The 21268-nt window shown below is 49.7% G+C and overlaps 1 protein-coding gene across 1 annotated transcript; it reads left to right on the top strand.

Moving 5' to 3' along the window:
* Window positions 1-4321: 4321 nt before the first annotated feature.
* C1S (complement C1s) lies at window positions 4322-16472 on the top strand. Its single transcript, XM_067545887.1, has 12 exons — window positions 4322-4403; window positions 4900-4969; window positions 5432-5636; window positions 6419-6596; window positions 6891-7016; window positions 8078-8277; window positions 8534-8687; window positions 8885-9000; window positions 9523-9601; window positions 9878-10015; window positions 12157-12231; window positions 15140-16472. Exons 2-12 carry the CDS (start codon window positions 4950-4952, stop codon window positions 15943-15945), a joined length of 2097 nt encoding a protein of 698 aa, XP_067401988.1. The 5' UTR covers window positions 4322-4403; window positions 4900-4949; the 3' UTR covers window positions 15946-16472.
* Window positions 16473-21268: the final 4796 nt, after the last annotated feature.

Here is a 21268-nt window from a genome sequence, read left to right as displayed (position 1 = left end):
ACTTGTTAGCACTGGGAGAATCACATTATGTGTTATAAGCACCCTATGTGCGGTATGTGACCCGTTACATATTAGGAATTCTGCTATATCCTCTGTATGTGAAAAGTAATCTTATCAAACCTATATAAACCATCTGTATTTTGAACCAGGGCGAAGTTCCAGAGATCAGCACGGGGACGTGTTACCTGGGCTTCCCTATAGCTATAGCTTCCTGTGTGTCTGTCATGATTAAAGTTCCACTCGATCTAACTCAAATTGAGTAGCTGTGTGATTTTTTCCACGACACTGCAGTCAAAGGCCTTGCTCACTTTACACGAGAGGTTGGCCAGAATCCAGCTGTTTTCCTCTGTCCTGCTAGCATCCCGGTTGATACAGGACTTCATTTTACTGCTGGCCATAGCTAACACCCGTCAGCATTGACTGTCTTTCCAGTGGAGCAGTCTTTGTGGAAATGAAGGGTTAAATGCCAAGCAGCTGCATTTGAACCAGGAGTTTGCTTCCAGTTCCTGGGAAGCAAATGAGAAGTTTTGGGATGGAAAGGGGGCTTGGTCTTAAACCCGAGTCAGAGCCTGGGCACAGTGTGCTGTGCAGACATAACCTATGGAGACATCCTTTAGAAACACTACCAAGGTAACTGGAGCCCTTGTTGAATGGGCCAGTAGTCTCTGTGGAGGAGGTGTCTGTGGTTGCCACCCTACAGGAAATAATCCATCTAGAATGTGTTTGCGCTGAAACTGCCTGAGCTGCTCCCATTCTGTCAGTATCCGAAGCAAAGAGCCAAGGAGAGAGTCTGAAAGGCTGGGTCCTGTCCAGATGAAGGCCAGTGCTCGCTCTTTCATTCAACGTATGCAGCTGCTCTTTGCCCGTATTTGAGTCTGGCTTTGGGGGGAGGGAAAGGTAGGGGTGTTGTTGGGTTCAAGTGAAAAGCCAATCTCCTTTAGTTAAGAATTTTGGAAGGGGCCTCAAGGCTACTTTATCTTTGAAAAATAGCCTGGACTGCAGTCCTGCCGTCAGAGCCTGACTCTCCTCTGCTCTTCTGGCGGGTGGAAGGGCAATGAGAGAGGATGTCTTTTGACAGGTGAGGCCAAGAGCAGGTTGCCAAAGACTCAGCTGGCGGACACATCAGAGCTGCTAAGACAGCTTTGCTCCAAAATGGGACCGTTTCTTTCACAGGAGGAAAAAACTGAAAAATCCCTTTTAAAAATCTAGCAACCCTGGGGTTGGAAAAAACCAGTCTCTCTGGAATGGGAGGCTGGATAGCTGAAATTGCTGCTCAGGGAATTTTGAGAAAGACCTGAGGATTTAAGGTGTAAGAGGTACTCTAAAACGTCTTGAATCCTAGCCTCCACTGGCTGCATTCCCTGACGATTGGATCAGAAAATCCTCTTAGCTAAATAAGTGAACCTAGTGGATTGCTTCCTACTATTAAGTAATATCTCCTGAACTGCGACTGAGCGTTCTCGGCGTGATCTAACTACTCAGCAGCTGTGCCGTGAGGTGCAGACTGTTCAGATCTGGGTGCCACGTTTGTCCACGCTGTTGGGACAGCACACCTGGAAGAGGAGGCAGAGTCCCCAGGGGTTGAATCAAGAGACTGTGAAGATCGAAGAACCAACATCATCTCAACCACATCGGCACAACGAGAATGATCTTGGCACCATCTTGTTTCAGCGAGAGTGTGACCTGAGGGATGGGCAGAACGGGGGGAATGAATCCATGAGCTCCAGTCCCCATCTCAGGAGAAAGGCACTGATCAGCAAGCTTGGACTGGGAGCCACTCGAGAGCAGAACTGATGGCAAAGCATTTGCTCACGGCTGTGTTAGCTCCTGCCTACTCCCAGTCTTGCTCCTGCCTGTTCCAGTCCTGCCCCTGCCTTGCCTCACTCCTGCTAACCCGGCTCTGATCCTCGGCTCCAACTCCTGACTTCTGACTCCGGCTCTGACCTTTTAGTCCTGGTATCTGGCCTCTGACTCCAGCTCTGACTGTGGCTAATGACTCCTGCTCTAACCACTAGGCATGACTCCTGTGCTCACGGCTAGGCACGATCACTCATCTCCCAGGCGCCGACAAGGGGTTGAGTCTTTGCCGTGTTTCTTAGCTGGTCCCAACAGCGGGACTGCTCGCGGTCTCTGCACTGGACTCGAACAGCTGGACAGGCCAGGAGCCGCAGGAGGAGCCACCAGTGCGATGGACTCCTGCACGACCGGTGAATCTGCAGCGCATCCTTTGCTGCCTCATGAGCCTGTGGGGTTGTTAGTACCGATAACGTCGGCACCAAACAGCATCCGTTGGCCCTGGACTCAATGGCCATCCCACAGACGCTGCCAGAGTGGAGGGCACGGTACCGCTATCTTCCTGCCACGCTGCTGGGGAGATGTGGCTTGACGGCCCAGCTCTAGCCTGAGTGAGGAGTTTTGGCCATGGCCTGAGTCGTTCTTCAAAGAAGAAGATGAAGACGAAGAAGAAGAAGACTTCTTTGACCTCCGATGGCTCTGCTCTGTCTTATGGGTCTTCTTTCAGCAAAGCCTTGGAGAGGGGGACTGAGCCCACTTTCTCTGAGGAGAAGAGTTGGAGTTCAGGGGTCTTTGGGAGGCTACTGCAGCCTGTGTGGTGGGCTGCGTGCAGGGAGCAGAGCGTTCGGTCTAGAGCCACGGGGCTGAGGTCGGCCTCCTGGACTTTCCATGAGGTGCTGCTTGAGACACAGATCTCTGCCAACCGCTGTCCTTTTCTTGAAGGAGCGGCAGATACTGCACCCCTCTTTAATGTGCCCCTCACTGAGACACAAGGCAACACTGTGTGGAGGGGTCTTTATTTGGGAGAGGCACCCCATACGCTGGAATAACAAAGGAAGCCTAACCACTGCGACTCGCTGCTAATTAGCTATTTACACACAAGGGAAAGAGCTGAAGTCACTGGCTACGTAGAGAAAAGAACCGTGCGGTGAGCCTCCTGGGGAGCTCCAGCTCAGGCCCTGGGTGCTGAGAAGGAACTGAGAGGTTTGGGGTGGTGCTGCCCATGTACAGCCTCGGCAGGGGCCCTGAGGATGCACAGGACACATGTGCCGCCCTGACAGGTCCTGTGGCAGAAAACTCTCCCGCTCCAGTGCCCTGGACGTGTACACGGCTAAGTGGAATGCACGTCTGCAGCCATGCGAAGAACACTTGTATCTTGCTTAGGCTACACCTCAGGCAGCTAAAATCAAGCTTCAGGTGTTACCCGGCATCCACGCTAGAAAACAGGTGGGGTTTATGTGGGGTGTAGCTAGCACATTAGCCATGTCCCTCTGAACCTCAGCCACGGTGAGTGAAGCCCTCAGCTGTGCAGTGCTTCCTGGCGAAGGGTAGGAATGGGAGTTGGAACCTGTACTGGCATCCTTGGCAATCCAGCGCCAGGCTGGGAGGTTTGGCTGGCTCAGGGCTGGGAGGAGGGGTCGAGCAAGGCAATATGGATCCTTTCACCCCAAGGACACAGGCTCCAATCTGGTCTCAAGTAATGGGATGCTGGGTGGTTTAGGGGGAATGTCTGGGACTAGAATAAGAAACTTCTCTAGGACCCAGTTCTAACATGGCCCAGGTTGACTGGGATGATGGCCCTACATCGAATCTCATGGTCAACTGGTGGGTTCATCTGGCACAAGTTCGTGGGCTCTCAGCCCACTTCCGAACACGGTAAGGGGTCACATCACAAAAACAGCAGCACAACTGACACTAACATGCACCTCGCTGGCAGCCTCAAGCAGAGAGACCCAGGAGCGAATGGGCCGCAGAAACGGAATCTCCTTTCCCCTTAGAAAGGAAGGATGAGGCGCGTTAGCAGGGGCCGTGTGGTTGTGGGGTCTGCCCTGCCACTGCCTGGAGCTGAGGAGCCAGCACCTTTTCTTAACACTTAAAGCCTTTATGGACGACTTCTTATCTGGGCTCCTCCTTCTCCAAATCCTCTGACCTTCACTGCCAGTCTCCTGGGAGTTGGGAGTGTGTGTGTGTGTGTGTGTATGTATGTGTGTGTGTGGGGGGGGGGGTGGGGGCAGTCAGAGATTGATTCCTTCCAGCTGGAATTTCGCTTTTCCTCCCTTTTCCCAAAAGTCACCTGATTTCCCCGAAAACCAGCATGTGCTAACCCAGCCCAGATCCACATGCTCCCACCCCAGGGACTCAGCCAAGGGCATTGTGCAACAGGCTCTGGAAATTCCCCTCTTGGTGGGAGTCTAGGAAGCAAAAGAGCCTTATCTGAGCAGGAGAGGCAGGGAAGCCACTTTCCACAGGCAGAGGGTGCTACAGCACTGTGAGTAAAGGCTCAAACCCTTCCCTTTCAATCCCCACATCACTGGCTTGGATGTGGTCTGGAGGCAGAAAAAAGTGACGGGACAGGGAGAGAGAAACAGAGGCAAAGACGGAGAGAGAAGGTAAAATCTCCCAAACTACCGCCAGAAATGGGCATGGACAACATCCCCCAGTGCTATTGCCTGGGGCAGAAGAGGTCAATCGGTGTGGTAGAGCAGAAAGCAGTAGGGGCGCTGTCCCTAGACCCCAGCATAGCACGAGGGGACTGTGTGCTGTGCAGAGCAGGGTGGGTGACTCAGGGGGCAGCACTTTCTGCCTTGCATCGGTACTGAGCTGAATACCCCAGCCTGGTACTTGAGGATGCTGTGTTACTGGGGGTGTGTGTGTGTCCCATTGGGGTGCTCTCCCCTCTGAGTCCGTACTGACCCCGTGCCCGGGGTGCGCTAGAGCGGGAGGTGCTGTTGTCTGGATGAGATGTACATTCCTTTCCAGGCACGGGAACTAAAGTTGCTTTGGCACGTTCCCAATGAGTTCACATTGAGGCGTTTGTCCTGCCCACCAGCTGCACACACACACACACAGAGAAAACACTGACCGATGCTGTTGTTTTTGTCCCAGTCCCATAACTCCAAAGTCCAGAAGCGGAGGCTATTCGGGAAGGACCCGGGATGGAACTTTCGCAGATGGGGTGAGTTACTGGGCGTAGAAGGGGAGCTTTGGCGTATTAATGATTTAAGGAACGATGTGGCTCTCCTTGAGTCTTGCATCAACTCTGGAGCCTGGATTTACCTGCAGCTCTCCCAGCCCCCAGGGAATGAGGGATGGGGACAGGGAATGGGACCTAGCTCCCCTGCAAAGACTAACCCCAGGCGGTGCTGGACCCAGCTCCTGTAGCGCTTCCAGCACCTAGGAAGTGGGAGGCCGGGGCAGGGCCTGGAATCTGTGGCCATGTCTCACCTGGTAAGAGCTGCATGTGAAGAGCTGCAGGTGGGAACTGTTTTCAGTGTACAACAGCAAGTCTGATTGTTACTGCAAACTCAGGAACTGTGCTGCATCTTCACCCTGAGAGCGGGCACTGTGCTATTAACTAGTTACACATAACCAGACATAGAGCAGGCCTGTGACATTGCCTTCTTCTCCCCTCTCTCAGGTGGCTCATCCTCTGCTGCCTCTTGGCTTGCGCGGATGCGGCCCCCCTGTACGGCGAGATCCTGTCCCCTAATTACCCTCAGATGTACCCCAATGACGTGCAGGAGTCCTGGGAAATCAGTGTCCCCCCAGGGTATGGCATCCGCCTGTATTTCACACACCTAGACATAGAGCCATCCCAGAACTGCGAGTATGACTTCGTAAAGGTACAGTACCCCATCCCCCCATCCAGGGAACAGAGGGGACCGTGGGCAGGCCTGGGGAGCAGCAGAGCTCAGTGTGCAGAGCCTAGATTAGAAGGGCAGGAGGGGCTGGGGGAGGATGGAAGCTCATCGGCAGAGCTGTTTATGGGAGCCCAGGCCTGGAATAGGGGAGCTAACGGCCCCTCCTGATGCCGAACCGATCGAGGCACAAATGATTCAGTGCATCTACCCCCGCCATGGCTGAATCAGTGCGAGCTTTGCCCGGCATCCACACTAGTGCTGTTCTGAACCAATCCAGTTTCAGTGCCCTCTGGTCACCTGTTCTCACTACAGGGTTAAAAGCAGAGCCACCAGCGCCATTCACGGCTGCCGCAGCCATTGAGCCTTCTGCTGTTTGCCAGCTCACTGCCCGCTCTCACCCCACTCCCCATTTCCCTTCCAACCGTCCCCCACGTTGTCGCCATCAGAAATGCCTCCCAGCCGCCACCCATGTCCCCTTCCAGTCACGTCCTCAGCCAGCGAGCCCTGATTGTGGGAGGGCTATTTTAGCTACGCGGGCCACTGGCTGTCACCCTGGCACCCAAACACTTACGCTTGAAATGGCTGGAAGTGAACCTCTGAACAACCATAAACGCCGCCGCGTAAGTGGCTGCACGATAGCGAGATGCTCACGGCGCTGGGGTGTAGGCCTGGGGGGTGTTGCTGTTGTGCCAAGGGGCCCAAATGTTGATAACCACAACACATTTGTCTAGTGAGGTAAGACCTCTCTGTCGGTCCCTCTGCAGATCCTGTCCAATGATCACGTCGAGGGCCTGCTCTGTGGACGAAAGACCAGCAGCATCCCCGGTTCCCCGGTCCTGAAGGAATTCTATGTCCCTTATAACACCCTGACTGTGACTTTCCAGTCGGACTTTTCCAATGAGGAGCGTTACACTGGCTTTGCTGCCTACTATACTGCCATAGGTAAGACCGGGCCTGCCTCCTCTTAGTCTCTGGAGCGCCCTGTGGATGTGAGCTTCCACACGGCAGTGCCCAGGGACTGGCAGGAGGGATTTGCTTGGGCAGCAAGCTCTTCTGCCCAACAGGGCGAGACCCCAGCAGAGTGAGCATCTTCGCCGCATCCTGCTTCAGTGCTTCTACTCTAGAGACCTCCCCTCCTCGGCATCCAGGCCCGTTTACCCCACTTCCTCACCTGCCTTCTTCCTCAGTCTCCTCGCTCCTGCTCAGCTCACTCTGGTCTCCCTTTTCCCCTGGCAGATGTGAATGAGTGCACGGATTTCATGGACGAGCCCTGCAGCCACTTTTGCAATAACTACGTTGGTGGTTACTACTGCTCCTGCCCCCCGGATTACTTTCTGCATGACGATCAGAAGAACTGTGGAGGTAAGAGCCTCACACACGCTACCCCCAACAGCAGGAGGCGGCAGATGCGCCACTGACCCTGAACTGGGAGGGACTTCTCCATCGGTGGTCTGCTGCTAAGGAAATGCACAGGGCACATGGGAAATGGGCATATTGGAAGAAGCTGCAATAAACTGGGAGGACAGGAAATTAAACCTATGGGATATAGAATAGGAATAGCAAAATGATTCACCATCTGGGTAGCTAATGTACATGGGGAAATAGCTCTAAGCAGTGGAAGGCAGTAAAGAACTAAAGAGTACAGTAAATCAGAAGTTTGCAAAGAATTTTGGCTTCCAGAGAGGCCACTGCAATTTTGGGGGTTGCATAAATGGAGGTACCCTGGAGCAGGGAAGTATCAGTACCGGCCTGAGAAGATCCCACTGAGATACTGTGCTCAACTGTGGGACTCTCAGTCCCAGAGGCCTCACACCACAGCGCAGAGAGGGGAGAGTCCTTCTCCATAAAGACCCCCACCTGGGGCACTGTAGGCAGAAATGGGATCTTTAACTGTGGAAAAAGAGGGACAAACTGAGGGAACTCAGAGGGGAGCCTGAAATGCACAGGGAATCAGAGGGGTATATCCAAAGAATTAAATCCAGCCAGCCAGCCAAAGCCATTATTGGCTGTGTAACACAAGCACTATCTGCAAGTGTGTGAGGGGCACAAATCACAGATGAAGGGGGATTGTTTGTGGGAGGCTGAAGGGAGAGAACTAGGGGAAACGGGGGTGAGATTGAACCAAAGGACAGCTGCTCCGGAGCCGTCCCCCATGCTGGAGGAGTCTGTGCAGCTGTCTCCCACAAGGAAGGACCCGGAGCACCACTGCTCAGGACACTAGGAAGCAGGGTCCCCAGAAAGTGGCTGGGAGAACAATCCTCTCCTGGCCCACCACGGGAGAGACAGGTTCTCATTTCTGGCTGATGCACTGTCTTGACATGGTTAATGCAGGTGACAGGAGACTGGAAGTGGATTGGAAGGTGGGGGCTCTCCTGCCATCGCCCTTCCTGACCAGCCAGTCCATGTTCCTCTCTCCACCCTAGTGAACTGCAGTGGGAATGTATTCACTGAGCTGTCAGGGGAAATCTCCAGCCCCAACTACCCCAACCTGTACCCCGAGAGTTCACGCTGTGAATATCGTGTGGTCCTGGAGCCGGGCTACCGCGTGGTGCTGAACATCCAGGATAGGGACTTTGATGTGGAACCAGCCGACTCAGAAGGGAACTGCCAAGACAGCTTAACAGTAGGTGCTGGGGTACAGACCGGATAGCTCGATGACTGGGGTCCCCCTTACCCTTCTCACCTCTAATCCCCACCATGTCTTCCCTAGAGAGTCCCCTCCCTTCACACACAGGGTCCCCTCTCCCTGCTCCACCTTAATCCCACCTATATTTCCCTGTAAAGATTCCCAACTCCCTTTTGTTGACTCTGGCTCTTTCACTTTGTCTCCTCCTCTTCTCTTCCAATTTGTCATTACTTCTTGTTTGTTATTTTCCCAGTTCATAGCTGGAAAACAACATTTTGGTCCTTACTGTGGCAGCAGATTCCCAGGGCCTCCAGTAATTAAAACCAGGAGCAACCGTCTTGATATTATCTTCCAAACAGACAGAACAGCACAAAAGAAAGGCTGGAAAATGCGCTACTATGGGGACCGTGAGTAAATACCCCGGGAAAATACTCATTTTGCTGCTGTGGGACAGAGAGGATAGAGAGATGGTTTGGCTAAGTGGATGCCTGTTGCTTGGGTGAAAGGGTGGTTACTGGCTGGGAGTCAAAGGGAGAAAGGTGGGAAAAGAGAGAGAGAGAGTCTCAAACCAATCAGTCACTGAAATCTTCTTTCCTCCCCAAAGCAATACCCTGTCCCCAGAGTGTCACCCCAAACTCTGTTCTTGACCCCCTGAAGGACAACTACATCTTTAAGGACTATGTGACGGTGACCTGTATAGAAGGTTATGAGGTTGTGACGGTAAGCTGCCCATCCAGCCCTGCCTTGGAGTCCTACATTCCCTTCCCCTCAGATCTCCTGAGAGCCCTGTCAATTTCTAAGTCTCTCTCCCAGCCACTCTAAAGCACCTTCTCCTTCCTCCCTCCCCACCAAGGAAGCTGAAGGCCACTTCCTAAAAACCTGACCTGGAGGGAATATGTCATGTGCCAATTTCAGCACAGACGCACTTGAAAATGTGGGGACCCCGTTCCCAGTCGCTCTGCAGTGCTCTGGATGCCCTCACTAGTCTTGAAGCAGGAAATTGCTACTGCTGAATCAGACCGTTGGGCCTGTTTAGCCCAATGTCACACCTTCCGCCCCACTCCAGACCAGGCCAGACCAATAGCCCTGTCTAGCCGAGTACGCTGCCTCCCTCCGTACCTGACTGCTTTGCAGATACCCCTGCATCACTGTGAGACTGTCTCAGTGAAATCCCTCCACTGGAGAGTTCACTTCGCGTACATTCCTCAGGCCGTAACTGACACACATTCTTCTTTTGCTCAGGCGCAAGACAGCCAAGCAGGCTTTCACTCCAGTTGCCAGAGCAATGGAGAATGGAGCAACTCGCATCTCGAATGTGTCCGTAAGTGTCCCTTCCCTGTGTGGCTGTAGGCGATCCGGAAATGGGATATGGGCCTGTCACCATTAGGCCACTAGTTCCCATCTGGCCTTAGATCAGGGGGAATGGGTGATCCGCAGGGGGCTGAGGAATGGGACCCGAGTGTGCCTACTGGCTGCAGGAGAGGATGGATGAGCAGCGATGAATGAGGAGCTGCAGTGGCTCCTTGGCACCCAGTCGAAATGGACTGTTGGGTGGAGAGCCCCCTGTGATAACCATCCTTTCTGATTTTCTCTGCAGCTGTGGACTGTGGGGGCCCTGAAACTATTCCCAATGGCATGGCCCGCTACCAGTCGGGTTTCGAGGAGACTCAGTATGGAGCCGTTATCCGCTATAGCTGCGAAGAGCCTTATTATACCCTGGAAACCAGAGGGGACGGTAGGCGTTTCCCCAGCCACTGTAGCATCTGCCTTTGATGAAAGGCCCGAGGAAGAGCATTGTCCAATTGCTGTATTCTGACTGCCCCCAGTAAGATCCCCTCAGGGCTAAAGCTGGGGTTATCGTTCTAGAGAAGACTGTAGTGGTTAGTGTGTCCCAGCCTTGCCCAGATAAAATCCCCTCATTGGTGGGCTTGTGGCCAATGGTGCTGTTAAATGGCCACTGCCATGGTGTCTGAGTTTGGCGGTCTGTTTGAACTGTGCTAGTGAGCGCCCAGCCTCGTACCCGGGTGCCCCCCATCACAACTGGCACCAATAGCCTCTGTCACTGGCAGCTTCAACAGAGAGGTCAAGGATAGAATGGGCCAGAGACCGTGCTCCCTGCCCAGGTTCTGTGTCTGTGTGATGGGGAGCTGTACTCACTCTGGGAATACGGAGACTGGCTCATCACTTTTACACAGTAATCCCTCCCTTCCCACACGTTAACTAGATTAAAAACTGGCTAACTGATAGGGCTCAAAATGTAATTGTAAATGGGGAATCGTCATAGAGCAGGAGTGTTTCCAGTGGGGATCCACAGGTGTTGGTTCTTGGCCCTAGGTTTTTTAAGGTTTTATCAATGAGCGGGAAGAAAACATAAAATTGTCACAGGCAAAGTTTGCTGATGACACAAACATTTGGGCAGTGGTAAATAATGAAAAGGACAGATCACGGATACAGAGTGACCTGGCTTGGTAGGTAAACAGCAAACAATTTGCATTTTAATACAGCCAAATGTAAACGTACTGTTGGAAAAAGATTTTAAATGAGGTTTGTTAGCCCTGCACCAGATAGAAAAGAGATCTACGCAGGTAGTTGGGCAGTCTTTAAGTTTTATTTCTGCAGAGGTTGGACACTTCCCAGCAAGTAGTCAGGGTGAGACCTCGAAGGCATGCTCTTTTGCATATTTATACAAACATAGACAAAGAAATTACATATGCATACATTTTTAATGCTTATTGGTATACTTAAATTATTATTATATTGCTATTGGCTTACATTTTTTACATTTTCTAATTATAATGATTATGCATAACATAAAAGATAAGGGCAGAAGATTTCAACTTATCTATCAAAATTGTCTGGTCTATTTCCCAAGACTGAAGAGAAAGGAAAAACTACTACAGGCTGACTCCTTATTTCTCCTGTTAATCTTTCTCTCTGACCTTGGCAGAGATAAGCACCATAAACAAAGAAAAGAGGAGGGGGTGGGTGATTTCAACAGAAAGTAGAACACTAAAAACAACTAAAATGGAGTAACTGTGGTCAAGCAAACAATTATTTTCTTTCAGTACGCATCTAGAAACAAAGAACGTAGGCCATGTTTGTAGGACGGGGGACTGTAGCCTAGAAAGCTGTGACCCTGGGAAAGACTCGGGGGTCATGGTGGATAATTGTGAACTCCCAGTCTGATGTTGTGGCCAAAAGGGCTAATGTGATCCTTGGGTATGTAAACAGGAATATTAAGTAGCTGCAGAAACATTATATTATTTCTGTATTCGGCATCGGTGTGGCCACTCCTGGAACACTGGGTTCAGTTCTGTGTCCATAATTCATGAAAGATCTTGATAAATTGGAGGGGGATCAGAGAAGAGCCATGAGAAAGATTAAAAGGTTGGAAAACCTGCATTATAGTGAGAGACTCAAGGAGATCAACCTATTTAATTTAACAAAAAGAAGGTTAAGGGGTGACTCTGTAAGAACCTTGATAATAGACTTCTCAGTCTCGTGTACAAAGATATAACCTGATCCAGTGGCTGGAAGTTGGAGCTAAACAAATTCAGACTGGAAATAAGGCAAAGTTTTAACAGGGCAGGTAACTAACCCATTGGAACAACTGACCAGGAGTTGTTGTGGATTATTCAGAACTGGCAATTTTAAAATCAAGATTGGATGTTTTTCTAAAAGATCTGCTTTAGCTCACACAAGAATTAATAAATTAAGGGAAGTCCTCTGGCCTGTGTTTTGCAGGAGATCAGACTAGGTGATCATGGTAGTCCCTTCTGGCCATAGAATCTATGAAAACCAATTCCCCAGAGTCGTTGGTCACATTCTCATAGTGTTTTGTACTGAAATCCTTTCTATGCTTCTGTGTTTTCCAAGGGGTTTATCATTGTTCAGCCAGTGGAAAGTGGGTCAACAAAGAGATGGGAACAACACTTCCAGCATGTGTCCCAGGTATCACAAAGAACTTTGTCTATGTGTACATGTTCTCTCTGTGTGTGTGTGTGTGTGTGTGTGTGTTTTGTGGAGACCCAATCATCATTAAAGACCAGACAGTTTCCTCTCCACCATTTCTCTCTAATTTAAAGAAAGCTGAACCAATCTGCCTGAAAATTTGCTGGTTCCTTTTCCAGAGTAGAATTGGACTGGGCAATTTAAATTACCTTAGACAGGGCATTTCTGAGATCTGTGGATTCCTGAGAAAGATTAGAGGGGCAGCAGAAGGAAACTGGGACGTACATAAACTATACTGGTCACCTGGTGACCCAGAACAGGGTCTCACCTCACCCAGTACTGGACCCTGCTGCTGCCTCAATTTGTCCTACTCTTGGATATGCTGGTTCTCATGTTTTAGCTCTTCAGACAAATTAAAGTTCGTCCCCTTCCAGCAGATAAACAAAAGAAGTCTAAAACACAAAGCAGTTGCCCAGCAGCCTCACGCTGGGTCTTCCCCAGTTTATCAGGTGCATCGTCAGCAGGCCACATAAACTTTTCACTCTCTCTTGGCTGTAGCTTCTCTTGTAGCCCCCTCTTGGGCTCAACAGTCCATTATGCGCTGTTGGAGCAGGGCAATAGACCGGGTCTTCTTCCCACCTTTGCTGGAAAGCCCAGCCTGGACCCCTAAGAAAGCATAGGTGTTAACTCTTTTCAACACTCATCCACACTACCCTGGCCAGACTACCTTGAATATCCTTTCTCAGTGCCTCTAATTTCCCCTTAAGGGGGGATTTGCTCCTGTCCCTTACTGCAATTAGCTCTGGACGGGCCTTTCTGTCTAGCTAGTATGGAGAGCTTCTTCCCCAGTGCTCTCTGGGTCTCCTGTAGGTCTCTCACCTGTGACTCATTCAGCAGGCAGGCTCCCTCTGATAGGAAGCACCAACTCGTGGCTACAGGTATATGATGCCTGGTCACCTGACCCAATCACCAGACCAAGCTCAAACTCATCATACGGGTGGTGGATAACTAGGCACCGGTGGGGCTGAGCCAGCTCCCCTTAAAGGGCCAGCCCACCCTGTGGTATGAACCTTGAAATGTCTGCATAGACTCTTGTCAAAGAGCAATTCCTGAAACATGTTTTAAAAATAAAACTAAGGAAATTCCATGACAAAACAATGAATTAAGTTACAGTAAAGGTTGAAACTGAAGCCTGGCAATTGTATAACCTAACAATCTAAACCAGGGACATTAACTTTAATAGAATAAGACCCACAAAAGATGGAAAGTCACAGACTTCACAGAATATGGTAATGTGAGCGGCCTTAGTGTCGTGTAGGCCCTTTCATTATCACTGAATAAGCAGAATCTCACAGCCAACTTTGTCCTCAAAGAACACACAGCTTCACAGCATCCATGAGACTCATGGCCTGTGACCCTCCTAACCAATGCCCCAACACTATAGGATTTACATACCAACAGCAGAGAAGAGTGTGATGGCAAAAGATCAAAGACAAATGTGTGTAAAAGCAATGCATTATACTTCATACTATCCAGAATCCATGTATAAATTCTCCAAAAGAGTGGGTTTGTCTGATTTAATTCTTTCTAAGGCCTTTACCATACGCTCGTTCAAAAAGAAATCCTTTATTTTAAGGGAATATATTGCAAAACAAGCATGAGGTGTACAGTGGATGGAAGATAGGAGTTTGGCAGTGATACAAAGGCAGAACTGAGCCTATCTGGGTGACTTTAACTGTGAATTTCTTGACTTCTTAAATTAGAATTTGATGATGCATAAGAGACAAGATAGGCGAGGTAATATCTTTTATTGGATCAATTTCTGTTGGTGGAAGGAAGGTTCAAACTTTCAAGCTACAGAAAGCTCTTCTTCAACGACAATGCAAACAATTTGAAGATGGGCATTTTTATACTTCGTTGAAGTTAACAAACTTCTTGTTTCAGAATTTCCTTAGTAGGGCTGTCAGTTAACTCAAGCGATTAATGCAAAACAAATTGACTAGATTAAAAAAATAGTTGCAATTAATTGCAGTTTTAATCATACTGTTAAACAATAATAGAATACCAATTTAAATTTACTATACATTTTTGGATGATTTTCTACATTTTCAAATATGTTGATTTTTCATATATGTTGATTTCAATTACAATGCAGAATACAAAGTGTACAGTGCTCACTTTATATTACATCAGTGCCACGCAAACGCGTATTCTCATTTTCAGGTGACATTGTAAATAAGAAGGGGGCAGCATTCTCTCCCGTAAATGTAAACAAACTTGTTTGTCTTAGCAAGTGGTTGAACAAGAAGCAGGACTGAGTGGACTTGTAGGCTTTAAAGTTTTACATTGTTTTGTTTTTGAGTGCAGTTATATAACAAAAATAATTCTACGTTTGTAAGTTGCACTTTCACTATAAAGAGATTGCACTACAGTACTTGTATGCAATGAATTGAAAAATACCATTTTGTTTTGTTTATTTTTTTACAGTGCAAATATTTGTAATAAAAATATAAAGTGAGTACTGCACACTTTGTATTCTGTGTTGTAATTGACATCAATATATTTGAAAAAGTAGAAAAACACCTACAAATATTTATAATAAATTTAAATTGGTATTCTATTATTAACACTGCAATTAATCACAACTGTTTTATTTATCTTGCAATTAATTGCAATTATTTTTTAAAATCATTTGACAGTCCTATTCCTTAGTTTTTCTTTTCTGTAAACTTTGGATGCAAATTATTTGATATAGAACTGTCCTGGAAAGAGGTTACTCTGAACCAGAGATGATGTCAAGGAGACAGGAGAGAGGGGACTATGTGATTTTTAGTGATGCACAGACAGCTCCCCTACTAGCAAGTGGTAATTCTCTCATTGTGTCTCTCCCTTTTTCTTTCCCTTCTAGTCTGTGGGATCCCCAGTACACCCATTCAGGAGCAGCAGAGAATTTTTGGGGGCTCCCCTGCTAAGCCAGGAAACTTCCCCTGGCAGGTCTTATTCCAAAATCCACGGGGAGCTGGGGCACTCATTTCTGACCGCTGGGTGCTCACTGCAGCTCATGTGCTGGATGATCTAAACAACAAGCCCACCATGTATGCTGGGGTGACCAACATCCTCCAAGAAGTCCAGAAGGAGGAGCCCAAAGAGCTGATAGAAGAAGAAGAAGTGTTCATTCACCCTGGCTGGATGAAGATGGCAAACCCACAGTCTCGGACGAATTTTGATAATGACATTGCATTGCTGAGGCTGAAAAAGCCTGTGAAGATGGGTCCCAAGATCTCACCACTCTGCCTTCCTGGTAGTTCCCCTGAGTATGAGCTGGAGAAAGGTAGAACGGGCTACATTGCTGGCTGGGGCAAGACGGAGAAACGAGCCAGAGTCGTCCATCTCATGAAGGCGATGGTCCCTGTGGTGGACATGGAAAAATGCCGTAGTGTAAAGCCAATCCCCCCTGCTGATTCCAGCACTTTCAAATTCACTGACAACATGATCTGTGCTGGGGATGGCACCAAGGACAGCTGTTCCGGGGACAGTGGTGGAGCCTATGCCATCCAAGATCCCCACAATGATACACAGTACTATGTGGGTGGCCTGGTCTCTTGGGGACCGAGATGTGGCACCTATGGCCTTTACACCAGAGTGGGGCGCTACCGGGACTGGATCATTGAGACCATGAGCCGAAATGAGAAGGCAGAGGGATCAGACGAATAGATCCTTCCCATCCTGGGGCACTGATATCTCACCAGATGCTGAGAGTCAGGTGCCCCAGCAGATTGGTCCATTGCACAAAGAGTGAATGGCTGACTTTTGATTCCAATCCACTGCGGCTATGCCCGAGTAGGGAGTCAGGTACAATGGATTATCTATTCCATTGTAACTACATCAGGGAGGGGCATCTCTCTTCCTTCCTCCACTGGAAGTGGTGGAGCAAGAGCAGAGAGCATGCTGGGTAAAGAGGCCCCCATTTACTTTTTCCCATAACGTTCTCTGCTCCAACTCCTTGGTTTTCAGAGAGGAGCTGGCCATGCCCCACCCACATGATAATTCTGAGGCTCAGACTCATCAGTGGGGACAATAGAGAGTAATTGCTGGTCTCCAAGGACTAGGTTCAGAGCCTGACCAACCAACAGAAGGAGGGCTGCTCCTTCTCCTCACTGGGACAACAGAGGCTCACTGACTTCCAATTCATGTATTCTCTGTATCACTCGCAATATCTAACTGCATTAAAGGCTCACCAAATCACCTCCCTGTGTGTACTATCTCCTTTCTTCTCAGACTAGACCCAGGTTCCCACCTAACGTGACCCATCTCCCTCCTCACTCCCATTCTAATAGCCATAGGCCTTTTATAAAGCTGTGATTCATGCTACCTCACTGCTGCATCGGGGACCTTTGTGTGAGCCACAGCTGTACTGGCTGGATCCTCAGTGGCAGCGACTTTCAGGGAGAAGTAGTTGTTTCATAGATCCAGATCTAGGATTCAAGCGGAGGGGAGGGATTCTTCTCACATTCAGCTGCCTCAGGGACAGCTTTTCAAACTTAGTCACATCGTGCAACACACACAAAGTCTAGGGAGGCCAGCAGACTTACACCAGAGATGTACTTGTCTTACATGTCTCACGGACATCTTCCTTTCCAGCATGCTACGCCCAGTCCTGAATTCTCCATTCCTGTTTTGGAGTAGTGAGGGACTAGTCCCTCTCTATGTGGCTCTGAGGAGACTTCACCAGAGTTACTGTGCTCTGCTCTGGGATCCTCAATCCCTGAGGCTTCATGTCCTGGAGCAGGGAGGGGATAACACCTCTCTGTATGGCTCTTGGGAGACACCACCTGGATACTCTGCTCAGGTCTGGGTCCTTGAGTCCTGGAGGCCTCGTCCCTGAACAGGGATAGGACACTACCTTTCCATTCAACCTTGGACAGACCCCACCTGAGGGCCTGCTCTCAGAACTAGGCCTCTTTATTAGAAAGGGCTCTGGTTGAAAAAGCCACAGGAAGTCCTCAGAAGAGTCAGATCTGGGCTAGCTGGAAGCCTGGGTGTCTGATGTTTGATGGGTCCTTCAGCAGAAGCAGCTCTGCGCAGTTGAATCTGGGAAACACTGACGCTTTGGAAGCTCTGGAGATGGGGATCCCCAAATTAAACAAAGACATTTCTTTATCCCCAGGAAACTTTAGCTTCTTCTCTCCACTTCAGCCAAGCACTATCCCTCAGTTCTTCCCTGGGCCCTTGTTGGAGAGAGATTGTTTCCTATGTGTACTGGGAAGCATTGTGTTAATTTTCATGGGATAAAATGGACCCAGAGAATCAAAAATGTTATCCTGGCCCGGTCATTGTACAACACTGACCAGTTAAACATTGTTTGGGGTTTTGCGTACAGAGAACTCGGCCTGCTTAATTCCATGGCAACAACCACCATTACAACTCTGCATAACCTTTTATTAAAGATATAGAAAAAGAAGGGAAAGCAGTTAAAACCTTGAAACGTAAAGTACTAAACAAGGCGTTCATTTTAACAACATCTGTCCTTTGTGGGGAAAGAGAAACTGTTGAGAGGGGTCGCCTGCAGCTGCCGTTTTTGCTGTGGTTGTTGAAGTCTGATCCTGTTTCCTTTAAGCCAAAACAAGACAAACACACACAAAAGGGGACGGAAAAGAACAGCAAAGACAGAAACTGCAGTTTCCATCTGTGGTGTTGACTCTGACTTGCAGTTTCACTACTGGAGAAACAGGCGTGGCATGTGCTCTTATTGGCCATGACAAGAGCCTGACAAATGGATATGGACATCAGGCTGTTTAAGACCTTGCTTTCTGGTCATGTGCTCACAGCAGTGTTGCGAAAGAGAGAGTCTTGGTCAGCTAAGCCAGCCTGTTAGTAAATAGAAGGCAAACAAGTGTGATAGTGTCACCCTTCTGCCAGGCAGAGCCGGCAGCAGCAAGGGCTGGGTTCTATATCTAGGGGTTCCTGTCAATGATACAACTCCAAACCGGCTCGAGCCCCCACCCAGTCACCTGGGAAATCACACACTGTCCTCTTGGTGCCCCAAAGGGCAATATTCCCCTCTCGCAAGCACAGATTCTGAGTGTAGAAAGTAAACCTTTTAATAACAGGAAGGAAGTAACACAGCGCTGGTTTTGGAAACAGAATTCATTAACACAATGAGCTGAACCCACCCTAGAGTACATGGGGCATGTCCTTCACCTCTCCCTTCTCGCTTCCCCTGCCCTACCACCGTTGTAGTTGCAGTGTCCACCTCTCATTTGGGGCTCAGCCAGTCCAGAATGTGGGCTGGACCGATCCACTTCACTGTCTCCTGCCGTCTGCAGGCCCCAACCACTGCTGGCTCCCACTGCCTGGGGGCCACCTCCGCTGCTGTCACCCACCATCTGCAGGCTCCTGCCACCTCCGGGCCTCACCGAGTCCCCACTGCTGCTCTCCTGCCCTCTGCAGTCATGGACCGCTGCTGGCTCCCACATCTGCAGGCCCTGCCAGGCTCTCTCTGCTGGCTGCCAGCCAAGGTTTCCCAGTTCCTTTAGTGATATCCAGCTCACGAGAAAACCTTCTGACGCGGGAGCAATGTCCCTGCTTTTAACAAAGCAAAAGACTCTAAAAGGAATGATTAATTCTGCCTTTTAACAGGGGGGGGGGGGGAATAGTCAATCTATGCCTGAGGTTAGTCCTTTAAGGAAGCTCATGCCATCTCAATAAACAACAAACCCCTTCCCCCTCCTACCATGCTTGGACATTCGTATGCTTCTCTTGTTGAGCTGTCTGTAGATGAGAGTGAATTTTTAATCCGAACAGTCTAAACCCAGTTCTGCTGCCACTTGTTCACACAATAGGGGGACAACGTTTCGTTACCCCTGCGGTGATTTGTAACCCAGCACCAGCCAAACTGACCATTTCCTGTCATGCTCAGCACCCAGGTGTGTTCATGCAGATACTGTGCAATCATGCTTAATTGTACTCATGCAAATACAAAGCCCATGCAAATAAAGTGCCCCCCCCTTCAGCTGGCTGAGCTGGGGGAGTGCCACTCAGGCACTCAGACCGTGCTTACATCTGGAAAGAGAAAAAATAAATTGGGGAAGGAAAAGGACATCGGAGGGAGGGATTGACAGCAGGCAGCCAAGGGTCACAGGTGTTCAGGACTTGGCTGAAGTCCCTGGGGTGGTGAAGTAATCGATTCCCTGTCTCTGGCCTGGTGTGGTCAGGACACCTTTCAGGATCAGGACCATGACAGCTCAACACGGGCATGGTGGCTCCCGAGGTCCCAGGAGAAGGTGGAGAGGGGGTGGCAGCCAGAATGGCAAAGCTCATTCCTTTCAGTCCACCCATCCCCCTGTTTCGATTGCCCACTAAGTCTCTTTTGAAAGAACCCCAAAAGGGGGTGATAAGTGGACAGCCCAGCCCAGCCCCTCGTTATTTTGTCCGCCAAGTAGGCCTAATTTCCAACGCACCCGTATCATTTAATTCATTTCAGGTTCTGTTCTCCCCTTGTTTACCCCTCGTTATCTCTAAACGGCTGGTATCAGCAGACTTTGTTGTTTGGACTAATTCAGTCTCTGGCCCCCTTTTTGGAAACAATTTTCTGTAGCAGGCTGAGTTGGACTTTGCTGGCCTGAATGCAGCACAGGCCTCCACACAATCGGAAGGCCAGGAGGAGAAAATGCTGCAGCAATTCAGAAGAAAGAAGGGGACCGAGAAACAGGGAAATACACGGAGCTGAATGGGCCAGGACAAGGGGTGGGGAGCAGGAGGGGGCACTGGGATGCTAGGGATTCCCTTCTGAGCTTGGCCACTCACTTCCTGTGTGCTTTTTGGGCAAGTCATTGAATCTTTCTGTGCCTCATTTCTCCACATGTACAATGAGGAACACTCACAGGGGACGTCTCTCATTAACATTTGTCAAGTGCTTTAAGATCGTAGGGGGTTGCCTGTTCTGTAGCTTCCTTAGGCTGAGCGCATTGCGCACACCAGGGCTCCATGCTTCCCTGCATTCTCCCCTGCCGCCCCACCAAGCACCTATGTGCTACCCCCCCGTCTGCCTCTTTCAGGGACACCCTGTCCTCGTGCCTGGGGCTCCAGGTGTCCTCCGTTCTTCCCTCCTCTCAGACCAGGGTCCCCAGTTCTTACCCCATGTCTGTGCCCCACATTGCTGCCCATCTGCCACACAGCAAGGGCTCAGCATGTCCCCCATGTTCCCCTCCCTCATACCATTTCTCCCCAATCGCCCCGCATGTGGGGTCTCTATGTGCTCCCCTTCTCTCTTCCCATGCTTTCCCAACCCAGCAAACCAGTGTCTTCCATTCTCCCCCTCTCCATGCTGGAGGCTCTGTGTTCCCCACTTTTTCTTTAAGAATGAAGGCTGAAATCCTCACATGTCCACTTGACTCCAGGAGCTGGGGCTTTAAGGAAAGCAATCATTATCATGAGACCCATGACAAAATCATGAGAGTTGGCAACACTGGGGATACAACATACAAGCAATGAGCCTGGGGAAGAACTGGCTCAGTTTGCTAGCTCCATGGAGCTCTTTCAGTGGGGTCAGGAGGTTGTGGGAGCGAGGCAGAGACTGCTGAGAGCAGACCGAAGCCCAGTCTCCAGGGGCTGGGGTATCTGGGGAAAGTGAGGCCTACTTAAGGTTTGGTAAGATATAGATGCATGTGGGCTTTCTGTTGTTGTAATCCTTTTCTCCCGTTACGCTGTGCTCCCACGGTTCAGATTAAACCAGACTCTAAGAAAGCGGTTTGGGGTCACTGTTTTCACTATTGGTCACAAGATCCTGGAGGAAAGAACTGCAGCTACTGAGCCAAGTGGGACTTGTTGGGGGGACAAAGTACTGTAGCCGGGGACACCAGTCTAGGAGTGGGATAATGCTTGCTTTGAAGTGTGTTGGAGACATCACTGGGAATAACAAGGCTGGTGCATATCAATTTCTTTGTTAAACTGATGAATTTATATTGTTCGGTGGGCATAACTGAACATTATAAAATGGAGGTTCCTAGGGCTGCATCTGGGACAGGGGGTATAGTGG

This window comes from Emydura macquarii, unplaced genomic scaffold (assembly GCF_026122565.2).
Source record: "Emydura macquarii macquarii isolate MOO-44397 ecotype Brisbane River unplaced genomic scaffold, CSIRO-AGI_Emac_v2 contig_1119, whole genome shotgun sequence".
NCBI classification, from domain to species: Eukaryota; Metazoa; Chordata; order Testudines; family Chelidae; genus Emydura; species Emydura macquarii.
This window is presented reverse-complemented; position numbering and strand designations above follow the sequence as displayed.

Bases quoted from the DNA above. Each gene is read 5' to 3' on its own strand.
- C1S (XM_067545887.1), top strand. From the start codon at position 4,950: ATGGAACTTTCGCAGATGGG. The intron at 8,688-8,884 runs GTGAGTAAATAC...TCCTCCCCAAAG, and splicing joins AATGCGCTACTATGGGGACC to CAATACCCTGTCCCCAGAGT. The intron at 9,602-9,877 runs GTAAGTGTCCCT...TTTTCTCTGCAG, and splicing joins CTCGCATCTCGAATGTGTCC to CTGTGGACTGTGGGGGCCCT.